The 25,508-nt window shown below is 40.6% G+C and overlaps 1 protein-coding gene across 1 annotated transcript in view; it reads right to left on the minus strand.

Moving 5' to 3' along the window:
- Positions 1-796: 796 nt before the first annotated feature.
- The window catches only part of opn8a (opsin 8, group member a), a 43,580-nt gene continuing 18,868 nt past the window's right edge, over positions 797-25,508 (minus strand). The window contains exons 2-4 of the mRNA XM_042095869.1: positions 16,267-16,560; positions 4,257-4,588; positions 797-1,222 (exon numbers count right to left, since the gene is read on the minus strand). Of these exons, the coding sequence (XP_041951803.1) occupies positions 797-1,222; positions 4,257-4,588; positions 16,267-16,560 (1,052 nt within the window). The remainder of the gene's footprint in view (positions 1,223-4,256; positions 4,589-16,266; positions 16,561-25,508) is intronic.

Here is a 25,508-nt window from a genome sequence, read left to right on the forward strand (position 1 = left end):
GTCTTCTTAAAAAAAAATCTGGAAGCTTGGCACATTTGGCAACATCCTCCTCCAATGCCTTCCTTTCTTTTTTTACCTGGCCTTTTCAGTCCCTCCTGGCCTCTTTATACCATCCATCCTCCCTGTCGCTTATCGCTACGGTAGGGCCAGCCCGGCTATCGGTAGGCCTATCTGAGAAAACTTTTTGGAAAAGACGGGCTATATGGACCTCCCACACACACACAAGCAAATACACAAATTCAAACTCAGGAAATTAAAATAAAAAATGTTTGTCACAATGGAACTTCAATGACACAAAGTTGTACACTGCCATACAAACACAAAAACTGACAAACACATACACTGTACATACATTCAGTACAAAAATATTCATATCTGTATATCAAAGAGGTGTGACTTGGATTCTATCGACAGAGCGTGTGTGTGTGTGTGTGTGAAACGGGGGGTGCAGTAGTCTAGCCCAGCTCTGTCCTGCTGGTGATCAGGAACTCATCTGCTCCCTAAATTTGTGTGTGTGTGTGTGTTGTGTGTGTATGTATGTATGTATGTATGTATGTATGTGTGTGTGTATGTGTGTGTGTGTGTGAAACGGGGGGTGCAGTAGTCTAGCCCAGCTGGTGATCAGGAACTCATCTGCTCCCTAATTCTGTGTGTGTGTGTGTGTATGTATGTGTTGGTACGCATGTGTGCGTGTGTGTGTGTGTATGTGTGCGTGAGTGAGTGTGTGCATGCGTGAGAGTGTGTGTGCGAGCGTGTGTACGAAACAGGGAGGATACTCTAGTTCCGTCTAGTTGGGTCAGCAGGAACTCATCTGCTCTTGGTTGAGGAGGCCAGGGGGAGCTGCGGAGTGCGACACTAGTGGCGCGGCGCTGCGGTTATCCCGACTGCTGTTGCGCCACCGGAGGTTGCTGGCCGTGTCATAGCCATCGTCGCCCTCGTCTTTATCAGAGGTCAAGTCGGTCTGCAGGCAGCAACAGACGTGGCAGCACGGGCAGCAGCAACACAGCCCGCAGAGATTGCGCAGCTCACGGCGGAAGGACTTCCGAAAGACATAGTAGATGAGCGGGTTGTAGGCGGTGGAGCCCTTGGCGAACAGGCACGGCAGCAGGCTGACGAGCGGAGTCACGCTGTCCTTGCCTGCGGTGTGGAACATGGTCCAAAGACTGATGGCCACGTAGGGCGTCCATGCCACCAAGAAGCCAGAGCTGATCAACACAGCCATCTGGGAGGGAGAGGGAGGGCCATAGAAAAATAGGGAGAGAAGAAAATAAATAAAATAAAATAAATAACAAACCCCTCTATTTATCTATCTATCTGTCTACTTATCTATCTATCTATCTATCTATCTATCTATCTATCTATCTATCTGTCTGTCTGTCTGTCTGTCTGTCTGTCTGTCTGTCTACTTATCTTTCCTTTCGCCAAACACAGAGGAGTTGAATCAGTTGTTATATGTAATCTGTCAATTATAATTTTGCCATTTCTTTTACAGTTTTTTTCCGTAAAAAACTGCTGTACTGTTGAGCAGTCTGGTCTTTTGTCCCTGTATGATAATGAATAATATGGTCTGACTAAACTGCAGTACAAACAGTACTCTAAAGCAGGGGTTTTCAACCGGTGGTCCGCGGCCCACTTGTGGTCCGGTGGTCCCTGACCATGGATTCAGTAATGTACAGTAGTTACAATGTGGGAATCAGTATTTTTATACAGGGGTGGTCCTGGCATTGCGTAATTAGTCAGAATGGTTCAATCAGTTGAAAACCCCTGGTCTAAAGGTATACAGTAAATTCTGTGCTTTTGCAGGTAGTCCACTGTGTGGTGTACTTACTGTTGTGCAAACAGTAAAGGCGCAGTGATTGATTGCGCATGATGTCACGTTTGTTGATGTTTATGTTTGTATTTAAATTCTTAGCAGACATTTTTGTCCAAAACAATATTCATTATATTTTAACCAAGGACCAAACAAAATGCTTGAATAGTAGCCCACCCCTCCCTTCAGTATTCCCAGGGAAATCTCACACAGAGGCTGCCCCCACTTTGTTTGTTTCCTGTTTTCAGAGCCTGGACTGCCTACAGAGCCCAGTTTTTTTTTACAGTGGGCTCATGGGATGGGTAGCTAGCGGATTGTGAGATGTTCACTGAATGTGACAAAAATATTATGGGCTTGAAAATCGCGTCCGATTGCTGACTCTACCTTTAATGGTGATACGAGAAATGCATCCAATTGACTGAGGAAAAACTGTAACAGCAAGACTGACACTGACAAAGATTAAAACAATTATATAATTATAACCCAAACAAACCCAAGAAACCACATATAGAAAACAAACAAGCCCATAAAACAACCCAAGGGTTATTCCACGTCAATCCAACCAGGGCCCACGCACTTAGGTCTCAAAACATTCTGACAAAATTACCAGGTGTACCTATGTTACCCAGGAGACACACTGTAAAATTACTCTTATGTAAGATCAATACTTTCCAAGATACAGCCAGTTTTACAGGGGGAGGGGGTGTCGATTTTGTTCGGCCTCTTTTTTTTGTCAAAGTTCACAAGCCCACAGCGCAAGAACTAAACCATGTAGGAGGCTCAAATTTTGCATGCTGGTACATAAATAGGAATAGTATGTAGCAAACTCGTCATGTTTGGTCTGGATAATCCTGCATGGCCATAGCTGTCCCTCAAAGTTGATACAAATTTTATTGGAGTTTTTGGCTGGGCTCTGTTTAAGCCTTCAGAAGACATATTTGTACTCAACATAGGTTCTTGATTTATGTTCAGGGTGGAAAATAAAAAAGAAAGATTTGCAAAAGACAAGTCAAATTGTTGTTTTCAAAAAGAAGGGATCATGGAGAATAAAGAAAAACATATTTAAAAAATCTTTGTATATTCCCACAAGGTGTTTGGGTGCTCTGAAAATTATAACCAAAATGATTTTTCAGACTTGTGAGGTCTGCTTTTCAGACCCTGAAGGGATTTGTTTTCTGTTCATTGCTTTTTGTGAGAGTGTTTCTACTTATCTCAGTAAGGAAAATAAATCAAGAGCCTATGTTGAGTACAAATATGTCTTCTGAAGGCTTAAACAGAGCTATTTATGTACCAGCATGCAAAATTTGAGCCTTTTGACAAAAAAAAGAGGCCGAACATTGACACCCCCCTCCCCCTGTAAAACTGGCTGTATCTCGGAAAGTATTGATCTTACATAAGAGTAATTTTACAGTGTGTCTCCTGGGTAACATAGGTACACCTGGTAATTTTTTCAGAATTTTTTGAGACCTAAGTGCGTGGGCCCTGGTTGAACTGACGTGGAATGACCCCCAAACAAAGAGAAAAAGAGTGAATTGGGGAGAGGGAAGACCAGTGAAAGATACAGACAGAGAGCAAGAGGGAGAGAGAGTGAGACAGGAAGAGAGTGCGATAAAGAAAACAGGATGTAGGACGCTGACAGATCCTGAATTGGGCTCTGGGAAATTTCATTGACAGATGGGGTCAATTGACCAATTGCTGAAAGGCGTATGTGTCGAGTCCACACGCCAGATTAAATCATTTTAGATTCACTGCAGTATGGTCCACAAGCTATTCCTACTGGTCCGCCAACATTCTGTCTACATGTGACTCCAAAAAGAAGTTGTGAGTTACATTGATGAGTTGTCTGCCATATTAAACCAACTATGTGAATCCAAACAGTGTTATTCAAACTGTCTGTTTAATAGTCCTGACAGATTTCAACAAATAAACAGTTTTGTGATGTTGCTTACTCCAGTTTACTCTTTGTAATAATAATAACAGTTCCAAAACACCTGTGCTGAATGATTGTATATCAGGAGAGTGGGATGTATTTCTGATGCTGGAGGACGTAATCTAGTAACTCATTGGCTACTGACCAAGTTAGTAGCCGGAAACTTGCATGGAAAAGTGCATCCATCATTTTCCATGGTCTCTAATGGGAGTGTTGCCACTCTGTTTTCGGTAACACTTTACAAAATAACAAGTTGTCGTCGTTCTGTCTTCCACATTCATGAAAGGTTTGGTATGAATCCTGAGTCATGTCTCATGAAAGTCATGAATGCTTTATGTGCAGTTTATGACAGCTGCTATGAATGTGTTATGAACTCACCCGTCAAGTTAAGGGTCACCCTGTTTTCTTTACCACTCTGCACATAAGCATATGTGGCATGTTAGACTTCAGACTTTGTCCATCATTCAAATCAGGACCTAACCAGCAACAAGGAAGGACACACCAAACAGGGCTCACCAGAATGACCTTCCGCTCCACGTTGCCATAGTTGGGCAGGTGGTTGCTGTTCTGGATGGTCTGGTAGGCCTTGTGCAGCTTCCAGGCGATGCCCGAGTAGGACAACACGATGACCAGGCATGGCAGGATGGTGCACAGCACGGTCAGGGCCATGATGAAGGTGGAGTCGTTGAGCGAGTTCTGGTAGCTGGCCCAGTCGACCGAGCAGGCCATGCCATATGGTTCGGGGCCATAGCCACCCCAGCCCAGCAGGGGGCAGACCGCCCACATCAGGGCGTAGAGCCAGATGAGGGCGATGTACATGCCAATGGTGCTGCGCTGGAACTTGTTACCTGCAAACGAGCCAAAAACAAACACTCTGTGACATGTCAGTTATCAAAGGTAAAAGTGACAAAAGGTGACAAAGCGACACAGACTCTCAACAACAGGTTTGGAAATTGACTTTCTCTCCACACAAGATGGCGGTGACCTAAAAAAGAGAAAAGTAATTTGTTGACTGCACAAGCGGTCTTTTAAAATACCATTTCTTTAGTAGCATACTTTGAAGATACAGGCTGTTGGTATACCTGCTGGGCATTGCTGCCTGACGCACCTCCACCAGTGCACTCTATGCAAGTGTGTTCCCCTACACACCTATGGGCAGGAACGGCTGGGGACCACCAGTCACTGATGTTTCGCTCCTTTAACCCCAGTACATCTCTTGGTGGCGGAGCGATGGCTGGTATCTCTACCTGCCACCCCCTGCTGATGCCCTAGGTGTTCTGCCCCCACCCTCTATCTCTCCTCCTCAGCCACAACCAGAAGCTGCCTTTCTCTGCCTCCTCCGCCAGTTCCTTGATGGCTTTATAATGTAATTTTTGGAGCCTATAGGAGTGATTTACTTTGATACATTTTTTATACGTTGCCCATATGCTATATGCTTATTCCGCTCTTACTCAAAAACTGCACCCACTGACATTGTTTTGGTACCAAATGAAAATCTTCACTCATTATCATCCACAAATAGGCCTTAGGTTGTTGTTAGACCAGAGTTTCCCTTTAGGCTCTTAACATCTGGCATCATATGATGCGATAATCCTAGCATATTTGTTATTTTAGCCCCAAGGAAAAACATATAGCATGACCTTTAAAAATGTTTTTACATGTACCCCACCATGGGAAGCATGCCAGGGGAAATATCTTTTTTTATCTATTTTTTTTTATATCTATTTGTGTCGAGGGCAATTGTCTGGAATCTGCAACAGAATCATGATTGGATACCATGGCTTAATGATTTGCAAAAATATACGTAACCATTGGATGAGGACATGGATGTAGAACTGTATGCAGAATATAAATAGGATTATTTACATACCCCCCCCCCCCCCCCCCATCATATCAACTAATGAATAGTTGTGCAGTTTCATGTGATAGGCATGTGATTCAGATGCAGTGTACCCCGGTGGCAAAGAGACCTTCTGAAAATGGATAGAGGTTCCAGTCACGTACACTTAAAACTTCTAAAGTAAGGGTTTTTCGCATAATGAGAGAAATGTGATGTGCAAGTTCAAATGCAAATGGGACAATCAGTCCATGTACAAGATAAAAACGAAACACACACACACACACAAGTAACTGAATGGGTATAGCAGATTCATTAGCCAGTGTCAAACCTTGTGGAGGTCTGCATTAGTAATGAAATCAAACAATGAGTTATTCTGCACAGTTTACAGAAGCTCTGAAGCCTTTAGGGTTATAGATGACAGGCCAGCGTTATCTGAGCGCCGACTGCCAGATGCTACAATGTCACCTAACCTTTCATTAACCCCTGTATATGCTCTGTATAAAGCACATGCAAATGGCACTCGATGCTCCTGCTGGGTCCAGATTCCTGGAGAAAAATACATCACTGCTGCCAGTGACAGTCTTCCTCCTACATCAGCTGTTGTTTTTGTTATGGGTGATTGTGAGAGTGGCTTTTGAAGGAAAGTTATGTCTCTGTTTAGCTCTTTTCTCTGACTTATTACAACTGGCAGTAGAACCACAGACTCTGTCAGAATCCTCATGAAGAAATTGCAATTGAATAATAATATATAGTAAGAACAGATGGATTGATTAATGGAATGGCGTGGTATGTATTTTCTGCCCCTCTGCTCAGAGATAGGGTAGCCATACTGGGCGAATCTGTAGGCAGTGTGTGCTGATACACTGGGAATCTGCAAGTGTTGCCAAGTGAATCCTCTTCAGTCTACTTCACAGCAGGCTACAGAAGCCTATTAGCAGTAATTAACACACTGCCAAATCATTAAGCCACATTGTGACCCGTGTAATGGTTTTCAGGTGTCTCTGTTGAGTGTGTGTGTGTTGAGACGATGGTTGAAATGTAAAAGCCGACTCCCTCGTTGGTCATTTTATTGATTTGGCAGAGCTTGCATACCCTCTGGAATCCTCACCACGTTGTGCAGTCACACTATGTTTGATGAGCTGCTAAGCCATTTCTGTCATGCAGGACTCTGGGGACTTTGAATAGCCTGCAGTGATTTCTGCGTAAATTGCGACTCGTGAAAATATGCTCTGCATCGCCTTTTGTTTTTTTCCCAAAAGTTTGGTTCTGCGTGTTTTGACAAACACGCCAACACATGTCTGGACAGGAGGTCCTTTAGTGTGCTGTGCTGATGAGGTAATTAGGCCCAATGGAATGTCAAAAACAGACTTTACCTCATCATGTTTCATATTGTCTAATTATGAAGGCCACTAACTGGAATATCTTCACACAAATAAGGCCCATCTGTCCAACCGAAATGATAAGTTGTTATTTATTAATGCAGGAATTATGCATAATTAAGGTACTTCCTTTTTGAGTGATCAAATTAGCCTGCATAATTGAGGTACTTTCTTCCTGAATGATCAAAAAAACTTGAAACCAGAACATCACGAAAGCCTACGTAATCCTTCAAATGATTACTAGAAACAGCACATCACTCTTCCAATGATTTCTTTAGTGGAGGTGTTGGAAGATTATTTATTGTTCATATCAGTAAGAAAATTAAACACAATATTGTTCATATCAGTAAGAAAATGAATGCAGTTATTGCATAACTCATGTGCTAACTGTACGCGGAGCTTGCAGTCCTGAACAGGGGCGTAGCACAAGATCCTGGGCAGTCCTGATGGGCCCATATGTTCCTCTGTAGGCCTAGATCTCTAGCCTACTTTACTGTGGTTACTAAGTTTAAGCTAAATTATATTACAATATTTTTGTTGTATTTATAACATCCAACGTAAGCTATAAAACAGCCTAAAATACCAGTTTAGTTTAGATTAAGAGTTGGCAAGATGAGAAAATTATGTTAAAACCTTTAAAACAAAACATGCCTGAGATTTGCTAAAGTGTATACTTTGTATTTCTGTTGTATTCATATTATTTAATATGACGTGTATACTATTTTTTTAACAAAAGATAGAACTAACAGCCTGTTAAATTGTCAAATGGTGTAACCACAAAAATGACAAATATCTAATATGTCTCACCTCCTAGAGTTCATGCAATTGCTCTCATGAAATTATTAGTTTATTTTGTAATATCCTATGAGAATATGTTTTATTATATTTATTTCTAAATTTAAATTATATGGGTTTTTCATTGTACTGAGCAAGACCATTTGACATAAAACATCTTGTTTTATGTCTATTCTTTGACCATTTGAGTAAAAATGGTTTAAACAGCCATTATTACAGTGAAGTAGAGTATTAAATCATTATCCATAATAACTTTTTTGTACATTATTAGTCTTTTAGACAAAATACTGGTTACACCAATTGACATAAATCGGTTACACCAATTGACCATAAAACGTTTATAGCAATAGGACAAGAAATTGACACAGAAAATAGGCATGAAGGTAAACTGAGTTGGATATTTTGATATGTATTCATGTCATTCATCATATTCCATATCAAATATAATTTCATAACATCAATGAAGAAACTTGTGTTATATTTGATTTCAGATCAGTTCTCATACAATTTCAGTCTATACCCATTCTTTTCAAAGAGAGTGAGATAAAGGGCCCTATTTTCGCGATGCAAAACCTGGCACAAAGCGTATTATTATTCTGACGCAAAGTTTTTTCCTATCTTACACTTCACTTTTATTAAATAATGCGCCCAGGGGTGTGGCAATTACCGACATAAGGTGTGGTCTGGCACATGATCTAAAAATCGCTATCTTATACCGTCTAAAAATCATTACGCCACTGACCAAGAAAAGCCTGGTCTATAGGCACATTTGAAACACAACATTCGAAAGGCGCATTTGAAACACAACTGAAGACGTACTGTCACGAGATGTAAGCAGCAATTCCTCTGCAAAATAAATGTCCTTAGGTTATTTATTCAGTTATTCGAACATTATAGGGGGAAGTGTTGCTTTTTTCAGGCTATGTTTTTCTGGTAACCCATTGTCAGTCAATAGTGAAAGTAATTAACTGTGTGTATTTTTTCATTGACTATGACACCACAGTGAAGTTGCCTATAGTTCAATTAATAGACAAGTGCAGATGTGTGTAGCCTATACTCTGCTAGGTTTTAGTAATGAATGGCTTAGTGGAATACCTGTTCCATACGGTCTTGCGTACAAGCAGATTCCTTCAAATACACCGCTGACTATCAAAATACTGATGCGCTGTTTGATGTTGCCCTGCTTGCTGTTAAAGGGAATGACAGATGTCCTCCTCATTGGTTTAAAGGATGTTAAGCCCAAAACACACCCATGACTGATTAAGAAATATAAGAGTCTCCTTTTTGCGCCAGGCACCTGACGTTTGATAACAAAACCACCCCAAATGTGGACTGGACAAACCCCTAAATGTATTTACGCTATTCGCTAGTGACCATGTATTTTAGATTGCTAAAATAGGGCCCAAAGTGTGTGTGAGAGAGAATAAGAGTGAGTGAAAGAGTGGGTATGATCATTTCTTAAAAACCAACCAACAGCAGGATCTGCGTTCACTTGCACTCTGTGGCGAGACAAGTTTTCCTTGCTTGTAAGTGGCATCCATTGGGGGACAAGAGGTACATTTTATAATAAATGTATTTATATTATTTATTTATAATTTGAACATACTGTTTACATACATCATAATAACATATTAAAAAATAATTATGGAAGTTTAAATTTAAAATGAAAAGCTTTGACATTTAAAAAATTGCTTAAATTGCAATCTAATTAAACCCTTTTAAAGCTATTGTTCATGCTTAACAGTTAGGGTCACTATTTAAATGATAAAAATAATATAATTGGCACCTAAAATTACATACTCTTGGCCCTGAATCTGACCAAACTGGTCTCAAACAGAAAAGAGTCAAATGGTGTAACCGGTTACACCATTTGACATTTCTATTGAAAAGCAAAATTTGCAGGCATTATTATGGACAACTATGTACACACTTCACCTTTATGTGAATATTCAAACACAGGTTTTACATTAAATTGAATATTTTATGATTTATTATGATTTGTAAACATATTCAAAAGGTCATACCATTTGACATGTAACCTAAGCTTGCCTGGCCATGGCCTAAAAACACTATTATGTTACTTTAAGAGAGTTGCTAACCTTGACTCATAGCAGTTGGGGTCTTGAAAGGTCCTTCTCTATGACATAGTTTCCTGTCACATGATCCTCTGGCATAATACATACAAAATTGCTCCTTAAATGATGGTTACACCACTTGACATTTTAAGTGGTTGATGTGACAGACACGATTCCCCATATTAATTAAAACATTCAGAACAATGGGGTTTCATTACTTGTATTAAATATAGAAAAGTTATTCTGCAAGATCATGCCAGATTATTTTAGAAGGGATTTTGGAGAGATTTTCACATTTTTTTCAGCAAGTGTAATTATTTGGTTCATGTTTTTGTGGTTACACCGTGTTGACAATTTTACCCAAATTCAGTTAATACTCTTTCAAAATTAAACTAGATGTACCGCATAGCGGTACAAAATATGACCGCCACTCAGTCCTGTACATCCATTCCGCGAAAATAAATCACACTTCAATTTATCTCCATCTTTTACTCCATCCCCCACTCTTGAAACTTTTTTGTATGCTTGTTTGGCATGCCTGAGTGTGTGTGTGCGGCTGCACAGAAAGTAGCCTACTGGTACTGAAAAGGTGAATAGATTGTAGAATAGCCAAAGAAGATGTAGCATTGTTATAAAACCTTTAAAATCTCTAAACAGTAAGTTTAGAGATTTTACAAAAGTACAAAAGTAGGGCAGGTCATCACAGTTCATCCATTGCAACTGGATTGATGAAAGGTCAATTACACCTGTAGGCTACATTGTATTTGGGAAAAGCAAAAGGTATCAGCATAATGTTATTTATGTATTTATTTATTTTTTATGTATTTATAAACAAAAACATCTCTGTCAGTTCCATGCCGTTTTCAACAGCTATCAAAAACAAAGGTCATTTTTGGATGGATGGATTTTTTGTGAATGTTTCTTCTTCTACATAAGATTTTAGTCATCTTTAGTTCATGTAATACTTTATTGTCAATGCACAAATTAAGTAACAGTAGTCTGAAACGTTATTGTTAATGCACAAATTAAGTAACAGTAGTCTGAAACGAAATGCTGTTTTACATCTAACCAGTGGTGCAAATAACTGACATGTCCAAATGGGCCTTGATGAAATGCGTCGCTAGACTGTTCATACACATTTTAACTGGTCAAAGTTGAAGAGCTTTTGTCCGTTATTGTTCGTACAAATATAGGCTGATTCATGTTCCCTTGCATTGTGTAACTAAGGTCCATGGCTAGTCTGGCTTTCATCAGACCAAGCTCAATCTTTTAAGAAATCAAAAAATAAATAGCGGGCAGATCAGGCTGGGTTCACCCAGCCTAGTCCATAGGCACCCGATATTGTTTAATTTTCAGATTGAGATATACACGCTCTGGCTATTCTAAATGCAAAAATGCATTAGGGAGTTATAACAAAACTGTAACTAACAAACTAGATCCTAATAGAAAGCTGTTAGCTTCCCTAAGCTACAGGTAGGATTATAAGGTACTGTAGGCCTATTTACAACATAAATTGTCAATAGGCTATGCTGGCGACACAAATAAAATCTCCTTTGGAAACCAATGGCTTACGACTTACAGTATCAAGCGGACTTAAACTGCCATATCGTGGCGAAAAGTTGTAATAAGATTCACGCAGCTCCATGAGTGAAGGAAAGTGCGAATGAAGTAGCCACTTCTAAATGGGACCCACTACACAGTAGCTTAAGGTGTGTTGCTAAAGCAGCCATAATGAAATGAAGGTGTCATTGTTTGGATACTTCACACACACGTGCTTTTTAATTTCACAGACTACAACTACCAAGCTGGAATCAAAGCACATCCCCTCTCACACCCTGCACGCACTTAAAACAAAATAAACAGGCGTCTCAGTCTCACGCATGTATAGGCAAAACTGTATCAGACCGGTGTAACGTTGGTAAATCTTCCATTGCACAGAATGATTTTGTAGCACGTGCAATAAATGACAGTCGAAAGATACAAACAGTGCTGCTATCAATTTGCTTGGTATAACCGCATTTATAGTTTTCTACAAATGCAATCAATCAAATGGGCCTCCATCACTCAACAAACGCTAACGGTAACATTACCTAGGTCCTTATTGATATTACAAGATTAACGTACCTGCAGTAAAAAACAAGCATGTCCGATAAACATTATCACTTCATCCTCACTTACACTTCATGTGAACATCGTCCAAATTTCCGTCAAGGATTCTCGGGACACTGAAAGACCGGGGTAGACGAAACTTGGTGAGCATGTAACCCCATATGGATAGCATGGAACCATCGTTTTTCGTTTTGATCTGTAGCCCCCCCGCTGGACTGCACCCCCCGAAAGGAGGGTAGGGCAGACACAGTTTTCTGTGAATATCTCAAGAACCGTAAGGTTTAGGAGGACCTTTTTTTTTGTATGTTGATCTCAAGGGGCCATGTCAACCCATTCCATAACCACTCATTTCATGTATAGCGCCACCTAGTTAAACACAAAAAAGTAAAAATTAGGTGTTGTAATCGCAGGTATCTGTGACCTAACATAGTCAAAACTACACGAAATTGGAAGTGTAGGATCATTATGACAGCCTCTGAATGCACGCCAAGTTTCGTGGAATTCCGTTCATGGGGGGCCACACAATAAATTAATTTATGTTAGTATACAACAACTGGCCTGTAGGTGGCCGGAGACAGTTTTCTGTGAATATCTCGAGAACCGTAGGGCCTAGGAGGTCCACCTTTTTTTGTATGTTGGTCTTAAGGGGACATGTCAACCCATCCCATTACCACTTATTTCATGTATAGCGCCACCTAGTTAAAAATAAAAAAGCAAACAATTAGGTGTTTTCATCACAATATCTCTGGCTGACATGGTCAAAACTGCACGAAATTGAAAGTGTAGGATCATTATGACACCCTCCGAATGCATGCGAAGTTTTGTGAACTTTCGTTCATGGGGGGCCTTACAATAAAATAATTTATTTGTACATTTAGTGACCGTACACCAACAAGGATTCCCGGGACACTGAAAGACCGGGGTACACGAAAATTGGTGGGCATGTAACCCCACATGGATAGCATGGAACCATCGTTTTTCGTTTTGATCTGTAGGCCCCCCGAAAGGAGGGTAGGGCAGACACAGTTTTCTGTGAATATCTTGAGAACCGTAGGGCCTAGGATGACCAATTTTTTCCGTATGTTTGCCTCCAGGGGTCATGTTAACCCATTCCATGTGCACACATGTGCATAAACAGATGCACACGCACACACATACATTCACAGTAATCATACGTATGACACATACTCACACAGTAGACATATGTACGCATGCATGCACATGCACAAATACACAAGCACGCACACACACACACATAAACATAAACGTGTACACGCACACATGCACACAATTCAAGAATTTCTCAGAATTATGAATAGGCAAGATGTTGAACAGAAGGCAAGAGGGTTGTATAAAATGAATTTTACATGTGAAATCTATGAACTAATCATGTTTTGGTACTTGTTGTCTAGCAGATACCAGTGAGAATTGAGTGTGGATAATGCAATTTAGTGAGACAGTTAGAATCATATAGGCCTTTCAGCGTGATTTCTTTTTGTGGAAAAAATGTGCTGGACTGGGCGGCGGTCATATTTTGTACCGCTCTGCGGTACATCTAGTTTATTTAGCCTTTACCTCAGATTACATGTATCATTTGAAAGTACATGTTCTGCTCTTTCAATGAGTGGTCTCTGTTCATTTTAGAACTAATGGTTGTGGAAATATTCATGCAGTTTAGCACCATGGATTTCATTTTTTCTAGTTTGTGCTCAACTTTCTTTGAAAAGAAGTCAGTTACCAATGGTTTCCCCTCCTTTTGTTTTCTCTCCTTCTCCTGTCTTTCCTTTCTTTTTGGTAGCCTGATTTGCATTCTTTGAGAAAGACATTTCTTCACCAGAATTTTGCGCTCCACCAGATGCTCAACATAAACAAAATGTGTGCAGATGGACTAAACCATTTGGTGCAATAGCAAGGGGTGGCTGAGATAGTCTTTTTTAGGCCCCAAATGCCCCTGCTAGTGAAACCTAGTGTGTTTCTGGGAGAATTATTTTTCTCCCTGGAGCAGTGACTATCAAACACCACCAAAACAGGATTATTCGACTAAGAACATTCAATCCATCCCTTAAGTCTTCAGTGTGTGAAACAAGGGAGTGTCATGAATTTTAATACTCAGGGGTTGGAGGTTTCAAACAAACACACTGACAGACAGACAGATCGAGATGTTTCCTGTGTAGCCTGTGACATAAGGCTGGGATTTATTATATGGGATTTATATTTCACACACACACACACACACACACAATATGCCCTCATTGCTAGAACCTGATGAGAATGCACCTCAACTCATTTGGGATGTGTGCTCACTGTCAGCACATGACAGTGGAAAAGTCCTGAGCACCGTAACTAATAACAACGGGTATGATTTCAGGCACCACCCAGAGGAGCCAGTGTCAACCGATATTATAATATTCACTTAGCAATGTGGAGAGGAGGACAAGCTGGACATTGGCTTGCTGGTTGACCTCACACACCACTCAATTTCCACACTTCTGCCCAGGTGTACCTTACTTTCAGTTGCTTGAAGATATTCAGTAGATCTAAAACCAAGTGAGATATTGACAACAAAAAATGTTGCGCTTACACATTGGCATGAGCCTGAATGGGTTCACTTGACCGTCAGATTATAATTCGGCAAAGTTTTTACTGGGATGTTGTCTGTGAGCCCTCAGTCAAGAAAGCTAGTTTGATGACCCAGATAGGTTTTTGTGTTGTGAGTTGTGAGATTTTCAGAATCTAACTGCAATTTCAGTAAGTAGAGCAGACTGACATGAATAGTGTGACAGAATAGCTTTAGCCTTTACTGATATACCTTAACGTGGATGGAAATTACAGCTGTTCAGTGCTTTTACATGTATATGTGAAGTCTTATAGGTTTAAGATCAGCAAATACTTGTCATGTTAACTTTGAAGTATGTTCTATGACTATAAAAAAGTTTAATGATAAAAACTCATTACATTTTTTGGTTTCTCTCTTCACTTGAAATGTACCCCGAATCATAGAATGATCCACACGATTTGGGTATCTGGGGTGTCTACCAATGCAAAATAGCACAAGCCTTTTGTTTGTTTTTGGCTGCCTATATAGCTCTGAAAACATGAGCCATTTAGACTTGATGGTAAACAGACAAATTCACAGACAAATTGGTGTAAAAATAACAATATATTTTTCTAGGATAACATTTTGTGCTAAGGAAAAACCTAAAGTGAAATGCTTGATATAAATGTATATGCACACACACAGTATATATAAATATTGTACTTAAATGTAGAATATGGCAATTCTCCCTTCACCCCTGTTAGTTACTGTCGATAAGTCCGAGAAACCATGACCGGGGTTTACTAGAACTGCAATGGTAGCTGTATGCCTGTCTGTAGAAATGACATATACCAAGAGGCTATTTTGGAGACCCAGCACTTGATTTTGTTTAGAATCTGTAAAAGGACTCCAGTTTCTCATGGAGGGACATGTACAAAATAGAAATGTAGCTTTGTTGGGTGACAAACTTAGACAGGAGGCGAGTGTAATTTACTGATATTAAAGTTAGCTGTGCTACATAGGCTTACAGGCATGTAACGTTACACCAGAGCCCGTCTACGGAAAGCCTTGCCACTCCGTATTAAGTCCCATTGTACCGAATTTTGGATGCAGTTCCACCAGAGTTCCACTGGGGGCGATCACCATGAGTGCAGAATGAATGGGAGTCAATGGAGCTAGACGGCTAAAATTGTCTCTTTCACCTGATTGTCGTTGACAAATCTCAGATTTGATTGTAGTTTGTATAACTTCAACATGGGTTATAGGTCAAAAGTTGAATGAACGAGTACTTATGTCCTTTTGATTTCTTACAGGTTGGGTCGTTGTTGCACATAACACGCTAGCATTGTGCTAATGAATGACGTCATTGACACATTTGAAAGGCTTTTAAGAACAATTAAGTGACTTTAAAAAATTGAAAAAAAAATGATATCCCGAGAAAAGTGGATTTTGAGGGGTACAGCTCCATAGACCTCCATGCATTCTGCACTCGTGGACGAGCGCCCTCATGTGGAACCACAGAAGGAACTGCAACCAGTTCAGAAACCGGAAGTTTTCCGAGAGTGGCAGTTCTCCCCTTATTAGACATTCTCTGGTTACACTGTTGTGGACAAACCCCATGCCTGACGTTAGGATAGCACATTAGCGGCAAGTAGCTAACTAGTTAGAGTAGCTAACATTAGCTATGGGCCTTTCCACTATTGGCCCATAAATAGTGCTAGGCTAACTCAATCATTGGCACCATGCTAGGTTAACTCAACCATATCGCTGTGTGCCTGCGTTCGAGCGTTACCTGATTTGGGGGTGGCACCTGCCACCAGGTATCTAACGAGTCCCATGACGGCCAGAGTCATGATGCTAGCCACACTGAAAATCATTCCCATCAGACCGTAGTAAAGGCAGGTGGGGTCACCGCCGATCCAGGCGTGGTTGAAGGCCGAGGAGATGGAGAACGGGTACATACTCAGGGCCATGCCGATGTCTGTCACGGCCAAGTTGACGTTGAGCAGCTCAGGTGCTTTGAGGAGCCTCTTCCTCTGAGCAGCAGTGATGAGAACGGCCGCATTCCCCAGGATGGACAGCACAGCTGGATAGAAAACAATACAGAGAGAGATCATCTTTACATGTTTGTTTATGTATCACTGTGTGAGGGTACAGTAGATGTATAGTGTATGTGTGTGTGTGTGTGTGTGTGTGTGTGTGTGTGTGTGTGTGTGTGTGTGCAGGTGTGTGTGTGTGTGTGTGTGTGTGTATTTCTGTGTGTGTCCTCATAACCAGCCGAGCGAGGCCACCCAGCGGGTAACATTGTGCTCTGCTCTGCTCGGTGACATTTTGAAATGTTTTCCAGGTCCACCAGCAAGATCGATTATATATTATAAAATACAAAAGAAAATAAAAGACACATTTTTAAAAGCACCTTGTTTGCCCCTGCCTAGTGCAATTACACAGCCAAATCATGCTGCGGCACTGACCCCAAATATGGGCAGCAATTAATTTTTCAGATAATATGCTCTCCACTGTCAGAGGTCGCATAAGGTTCACATGAGATGTGAAATACAAGAAAACAACACAATACATGTAAGCAACATTATTATTACACATTGCAATTGCAGTATACGAAGATTATGGTCATGGATATGGTATTTAGCAGACACTTTTGTCCAAAGCGACATACAAATAACAACAATACAATAGTACAGGGATTGTGGTGGTACGCGAGCTGCCACTAGGGGGTACGCGAGATGGAAAGGGCAATGTCTGAAAGGTGTTACAAATGATGAATTAATTAATTATCTAATTAATTAATAAATAATAAATAATTTCGATTCGGGTTATAATGATATGGAAACGTGAAATTAAAGGAAATCATTTGTAAACTCTATATAGCTTATACTCTATAACTCTATATAAGCTACCCACAATGCACGGGATTTCCTGCGGGCAGCCAAAATATCTGGCGCGTTAGTTTCGTGGAAATATATAGGTAGAAGGCTACACAAACATGGAAAATTGATCGAAGAGGAGAAGCGAAAGAAACAGAGCAGGAGACAGGTAACGATGGGATGGGGGGCAGAATGATGAAGGCAGAGCTGGAGAGCAGGGGGATAAAAGAAAGGACGAGACAGAAAAGACTGTGTGAAGAAAACGAAAGTATGATGAGGCATATAGGCCTATAGGCTTCACGTGGATTGGGAGACAGACTGCCCAAATCCACAGTGAGTGTTTTGCAGTGAGGTGTTATCTAACCAGTCTAATGTTGTTCTCCACACTGTTTTTTTAGAGTGCAAGCTCATAGACCAGTTGCACAGTGGGCGGCTAATTAAACATGATGCCTGGAATGCGTCAATAGAATCTTTTGCATTTTTATGTGTCGGATGGTGGGGGTAGGCTACGCGAGCCGAGTCAGGATGTAAAAGGTGGTCCGCGGGAAAAAAAGTTTGGGAACCGCTGCAATACCCTGGAAATCCAGAGTTCTTGCGGGAGCACAATTTGAATTTGCTCAGCGAGTCACTCTGGCAATGAGTAATAATGCTCATTACCTATGCCCATGAAACCGAGCTGGACCAATCATATCGGTGTATCTGATATAGATAGATAGATAGATAGATACTTTATTGATCCCCAGGGGAAATTCAAGGTCTCAGCAGCATACATACAACACAAACACATTCTTTAACAGCAGAAAGAGTAATTAAAGTATATAATATAAAAACACAACTAAGCAATAAGGACAGTATAAAGAATATGCTAAATATACTAAAATACAAATTATACTAACACTTAATACAATATATAAAAAAATACTAAAATACAAATTACAAAAATACAAATTATACTAACTAACACTTAATCTAAATCAATTCTAAAAACAGTATCCACATAGTGGTGATTAATCAATCAGAGGCGCTTGCAATGACTGAGGCAGGGACTGAGCCTGTGATTCTCTGTGCATAGTAAGGTATGGTAAGGTGCTCTAAGGTGCTCTGTGTGAATGAGTGTCATGGTGGTAGTGCAATGGTGATAGTGCAAATGAGTTAGTCCAACAGTGCAACAGTTATAAGGGGGGGGGAAAGGGAAACCTAGGGTTTCTAGAATTAAGTCTAGAAAGGAAGGGAACCTACAGGTCCATACCCCCCTCTACTGGTAAAAAGTGGGAATGTTATTTATCTGAACTTCTATACGGGTGAACCCATATAACTATCTATACGGGGGAACCGGGATGTGAATATATAGGCGGGCCAGAGGCGAGCTAAACAGATGACGACAGCGCTGCAACGTCAAAGTCTGGAATCAGTCAGTAAACATCGGTCGTAGTGTTATCTAATTGCATCAAAGTCCGGAATCAGTCAGTAAACATTGGTCATAGTGTTATCCAATTGCGTGAAGTGAGATTTTCAAATGCATGCTTGGTGCCGCTCCTCGAGTTGGGCCATTACATTAGTCATGGCCAGACCCTTAATCTTTCTAGATTTCCAGGGTCTGGATTTCCAGGCTAATAGTTACATTTAACAGTAAACAATTTAAAAAGTTAAAGACTACACCAAGGAGAACAGCAATAATAAACAACAATGTCAATTCAATCAATAGCCTAATGAAAATAAATAAATACTATAATATACAAACCATAATGCATAAGAATATGGGGCGGCAAATGTAACATGCCTTATTTCGTGGACAGAATGACTTTCGTGTGACGAAATACATATATTCATTACGAAACTATGTTACATCGTAACGCCTTTTGTCTACGGAATGCACAAATTGGTTTGCATTGTGTCCACGAAACACTGAAGAGAGCACATCATTTCGTGGACGAAATTGACTGGTGGCCTTTTCCTTTCGTGGACATAATGCTGAATGCAGTATTCACTGTCATAGACGAAATGTTTGGTCAAAAGTAATTTTGTCTACGTAAATACGGAATGCACCTACACGCATCATTCTGTGCATCCTATTTCAATTTCGTCCACAGAAGTATTGTGTTGTGTTACAGAAGGCATTCTGTCCACGCAATAGTAACTTAACAACTAACGAAATGCATTCAGTGACATATGCTTTCATTCTGTGGACGAAATGCTTAATAGAATCACATACAATACATTTCGTGAGTCAGCAGTTTACGGAATTAATTATGTGTCACGGTCATTTCATTACGTGGACGAAATGCATAACAGAATCACGAAATCCGTTTTGTGACCTGCTGCAATACATTTTGTGAGTCAGCAGTTTACGGAATGAATTATGTGTCATGATAATTCCATTATTTGGACGAAATGCATAACAGAATCACAAAATCAGTTTTGTGACCTGCTACAATACATTTCGTGAGTCAGCAGTTTATGGAATGAATTATGTGTCACGATAATTTCATTACATGGACGAAATGCATAATAGAATCACAAAATCAGTTTTGTGACCTGCTAAAATACATTTCGTGAGTCAGCAGTTTGCGGAATGAATTAGCCAGTGTGTAGCCTAGGCTACTATTTAGAAGTGGCCACTTCAATCGCGCCTCCCGTTAGTCAGAGCTCCGTGAAACAAAGGAAAGCCCTTTATTTGGACAGGCAAGTAGGCATAGCGATTAGGCCTATTATGCGCGCACTCCAGCGAGACGATATAAACTAGGCCTACTGTTAGGCCTACAACAAGTCGCGATTTATTAGGCTATCCAATCGCTATACTGTTTTCATGAACATTACAGGAATCCACTTCATTCATTGTTTTAAATATCGTTGCTCACTAACCGACCCGAGTTAGTGAGATATTGCATCGAAATATCCAAAAATCTCTTTCCAACTTAGACCTAAGTATGGAAACACTTACAAAACACTCACACAATTTCATCTGCATTGCTCTGTATCTGAAATGTACATTATTGTCAAGGCCATGGCACTCTTGCAGGCTGGTGGTTGACTTTGACATTTGAACAAAGGGAGCAGGTCCATTATGAAATGGAGGATGACACACTGTGTTTCATTAACATCTCCCATTAAAGAGATTTTATGAGTATGCTCTGGATCTCAGAGGTGAAATCAGCTTACAGTAATTTTGCCTAACTGCTCCTTGGTCTAATGCAGGGGATAGAAGAGAAGAGTGGGTAGAACATCAGACCATTCAGTCTGATGCAGATTAAAATGTGCCAGACTTGCCTGTCAGATCTTAAGTGCGAGTGGAATAATGTATTGCACTAGAAAGCTAGGTTACACTTTACCAGGGGCGTCGGCAGTAGTTGAAAACATTCGTGGCTTAGCCCATTGAGTCTAAACGGTTCTCATAATTCCCATTTTGCTTGCCCTTCCTGCTCGCTTTTAATAGATGAATCCACCACCTCATTTGTGCCACCTTGATTGGATATTATGGACACTAATATTTTGACAATTAAATGATGTAATGACATGTTGCTATCTTGACATTTCTGTTTGCTATTAAAAAAAAATATATATAGCCTATAGCCACCTAGCAAAGTGGCTTTTTAAATAGCAAGATGCATCATATGGTTCATGTTATGCTTAGCTTAAGGAAAACTAATCATTGTAGACTCACTAATTTGATTCTACAAAGGCAAAGTACCTAGCCTAGATAGGTCTAGGCCAGCACTGTTTGGCCAGCTCCAAACTGTAGGCGAGTGAGTGCAGGGCAGGCTGATAACAAACCTGAACTTGTAGCCTAAATAAATGACAACAGCGTAACTCCACCACCTCCTTGTCCTTGTTGCCTTTATGATTTCCTAATAACTTTCTTATACTAAATAGGAAATGCAAACAATGACATGCCCAACCCTGGAACTGACTGATTGTATCTCTCTCTCTCTCTGTCTCGTGCGTGCGCGCGATCTAAGTAGACTACGTTCGTTTATGTTTTATGGTAGGTAACATTCAAGTTAGATCTGCCGCATGAAGGAGAGTGAAAGGAAACCCGTGTCCTGCTTTTATATTTGATAAATAGGTCCATCTCATCTCACAGTTTCAATGCACAATCCGAATAATGGTTTCATATTTGTTAGTCAACTTTGCAAAATACATTTGGGGCTACACTCAAAACATTCGGGGCTGAAGCCCCGGCAAAATTGGCTGGCGACGGCCCTGCACTTTACTTGAAGGTATCTACATAAGAGTGACATGACACTGTCATGAACGTGTCATAAACATTTTAAACAACTCATAAACGTTTATGACATAACACTTCTGTCACTCGCTTTCGTCAGGTGTCATTTGTTTTTTGTCATGACAAGTTAGGATTAGGGTTAGTGTCATTCGGTTTTTGTCATGAAAAGTTAGGGTTAGTGTTAGGGTTATGACAGTGTCATGTCACTCTTATGTAGATACCTTCAAGTAAAGTGTTACCCAAAGTTATTTCCTAGCTTGATGAAGAACTTCACAGCCCTATCCTGGGTAAACCCAGACGAACCTGTTAGCAAATTTGAATTAGCTCTGCAGGTCAGTCTGGAAAGGATCATATTGATACCCGTTTCAAAGCTTTCCATTTTACGACTTCAAGGGGCATAACCAGCAGTGAAATTAAACTTAAATTGGTGCAATAAACTCTTGCCAAATCATTTATGAAGTGCAGCGAACAATTCCAAGACAATACACCTTCCTGGGTTTTGAGGGATTTGGCAACAGACATTAAGGGGATCCTTTAAATGGGATTCTTACACAGCACAGGAACAGGGAAATCATCTCAGGTGGGATAATTTCAAAAACATGGCGAAACCCCCCTTCTGCTTTGTCTGATATTGATTCACATCACAGCACTTTCACACAAACTCCCCCTGTGAAGCCCAGTAACAAAACACCTGTGCTAGAGCGCAGTGATCCATACTTATCACTCAATATTATTAATTTTACCAGCAAACTTGACACAGGCAGTGATTTTTATTTGAAATGCTCAGTGAGGTAGGACAGTAATGGTCTTTGAAATGCCATATGATTTGTGTGTGTGTGTGTGTGTGTGTGTATGTGTCTGGGATTTGCTGTGACCTTCAGTGAACTTTACACTTAATCTCCCAAAAGGTTCATCAGGTTTCGTTGTCTCCCTGTCTCAACGCTAATATCCGAGCAAGCAAACACTTTGACCTGTCTGTGTTAGGTCATTAAAGATGCAGTCCATAATTATCCAATATCTGTTTCGTCAAATTCGGCTAATAGCTAGAGTGTGTGTGTGATGTGTGTTAATAAAACAGTTTAGAAATCTTTTTGATGATTAAATGGCCTGTTGTGGTGAAAATGGCAGCTTTCCCTGCAGAGGCGATTCTAGAGTCTGTGGGGGCCCCAAGCAAAAATTTCAAGGGGGCCCTTCCGACCAGTGTTCATCACCATTATGTTACCATTACGCCTTTTTAAAAAGGATAAAGCCCATTCAGCCGACCGGGAGTTCAAAACTACGTTAGACGTTAGTGTTGATTATCTTCATGACTAGGCCTACAGGAGGAAGGCAGACAGTAGTTAGTCAGTTTGAGGACAATAAACAATGCATCAAAGGGTCAAAATATTGGCACCAAAGAGAATTGTTTATAACAGAACAAGTGACGGTGTAAAATTAAAAATCTTTGGCGGCACACATTAATGTGATTAAAAAAATTAACGTGTATGATTGGTCCTTACTCATTGGTCCTTACTCATTAACACGTTATGCTGACAGCCCTAATATAAACATAACGTTAACCATCTCCTTGCTTAACTAGTTGTAACTGTCGCTAGCTAGCTGAAGTATATTGTCGTATAGATGTAGCAAACCATGTTCAATCTTTCTGCCAATTAACATTAGCCTATAACTTCATTGAGTAAATGTCAAAATCCGATCTTGATCCGTTATCACTGCACCCTCGATTGACGTTTACCACAGTAGCCTAAATATGTGTGGATTCTTTGAACTCTTTTGAACACAGATCCACTGTTTATAAGGCCATAGCATAGGGCCTACATGTACAGATGTACTGTTTGTAGCCTACAACAGGACAGGAGCACGCAAAATCTCAATTGTCCCACCGCCCAAGTACACCTCGCTGAGACCAGGTTGGGGGTCCCCTTGCGGCTCGGGGCTCCAAGCAGTTGCTTGGTTTGCCTGTTGACAAGGTGCGCCTCTGTTTCCCTGCCCCCCTCAAGCACCGGTTAGCCATGCCGGCTAGCTATAAGAACAAGCAGCGATGGCTTAATTTTTTTAGATGTTCAAAGGACCAAAGAGACGGTTGTAGGCGGAGGAGGTGAGGAGGTTTTAACGACAGTATTGTGAAATATGCACTTGGGGTAGGGCTGTAGGGGGAGCTCCATAAAAAAAAATGTGACAACAAAAGTGAGAAATCGGCAAAGAAATGACTGGAGTTACAGAGCCCAAACTCTGTAACTAAAAAAAAAAATGTGTGCGATATCAGGGTCAGAAAGCTGTCCAACTCATTGAATTGTGTGTGTGTGTGTGTGTTGACTGAAACGTCAAGGAAAGTGCCTACTTGTACTAATTTTTCCACGTGTATACACACTGGGCTTGACAACCAGATATATATACCAGCCGTATATGGTGGGCCAATAAATCTCTTGCCACTTGCTAAGGTCGTCTACCCATTTTGTTATCAGCTTATAATCAGGCAGACAATCGTCATTAGCTAAGACTAATTTATTAAGGTATGGTACAGTTTGTGGTCCTGTGGTAACAATGACAGTGCATACTGTACCTTAATAGCTCAACATTCCGGTCTATTAGCTGCGCAATTATTCTGTTGCCCTGCTGCACATGCACCCAACTTACCCAACCCAGCCCCCCACGCTCTGGATGTTTACAAACATTGAAGGGGTCTATAACTGACCATGGTAGTAATGCTTTCATGTCAGCGTCTGCCACTGCACTCCCCAACAGCCTCCCTCAGCCTCCCTTTTTAAACTAAATGATATTTATGTCTTTTCACATATATAAAAATATTTCATGTGTCTTTCACTCTGCCCTTGGATACTAGTTAGGTTCCAAAGCTTGTAAATTGATTCCCCTTAAATTCATTATCATGCTCTTACACTAAATATGCACTCCTCCTAGTGTCCAATGTAGCCTGGAAGTCAGCCGAACTTAGCCCCGCCCACAAAAGTTGAGGTCGGGAAGTTCGGTCTGGAATTGTTCTGTCGTGGAGCAACTATGCCCAAACCAGAGCGTTTCGGACCAACTCCTGAACGGTTTTGATCAGAGCTGAAAATGCAACTGTGTTTGACAGAGGACAGATTTAGGTTGCTAATGACAAAATATTACATGGTACGATGTCTTTGTAAATGACTTTTAATTACAAGGTATTTCATTCATCCCTATTCTCACTAACAAAAACACTGTTGCTAGAAGGTAGACATTTAGATTTTGCCATTGTGTCTGTTGTAGAAGATATTGACAGTGCAATAACTTTCAAAAAACGACCAGAAAACAATTAAAACATGCCCCATAATAACATCCCAATGCAGCAGTATCAGAATCTTACAGTCTGCTTAGGGACTGTTCGTTATTGAAGGGGCCACCGGAGGAAAATAGGGGAGGGTCATGTCTTTTTATTCTTTGTTGAGGGGAGGGTCACCCAACTTTCTTTTGTGTAGGAGGGGGGGTTACCCAACTTTTGTATTCATGAAAACAGCAAAAAATCAAAGTGGCTTGTTTGATTGTTGATTTCTGTCGCCACATAACGTTCTCTTTCGTTCCATAGTGTCAACATTGAACACTGAAAATAAGGGAGATTTCCTGGGTTTCTCACCCAAAATACGGGAAAATGTCACATTCGTCCCCATTAACGTTGGGGTTGGAGCAACAAAGTAGCCTACTTTATTCACGCCTAACAGCCTATATTCATCATTTGATCAACTTTATACAGCCCTAAAAAGGCTAAATTTACCTTTGGTTTACATTTAGTTTACCGTGTAGCCTAACTTTAAACAGTGTGCATGCTTAGTAAAGCATATTAGACGAGGCAGGATTTGGGAAAATGTGCTTATTTAAAGTCCTGAAGGCAAATCATGTTAATTTTTGGCATACAACATTTTTAGGGGTTTTAGGTGCTGAATTCAAATCTTC

This window comes from Alosa sapidissima, chromosome 6 (assembly GCF_018492685.1).
Source record: "Alosa sapidissima isolate fAloSap1 chromosome 6, fAloSap1.pri, whole genome shotgun sequence".
NCBI classification, from domain to species: Eukaryota; Metazoa; Chordata; class Actinopteri; order Clupeiformes; family Clupeidae; genus Alosa; species Alosa sapidissima.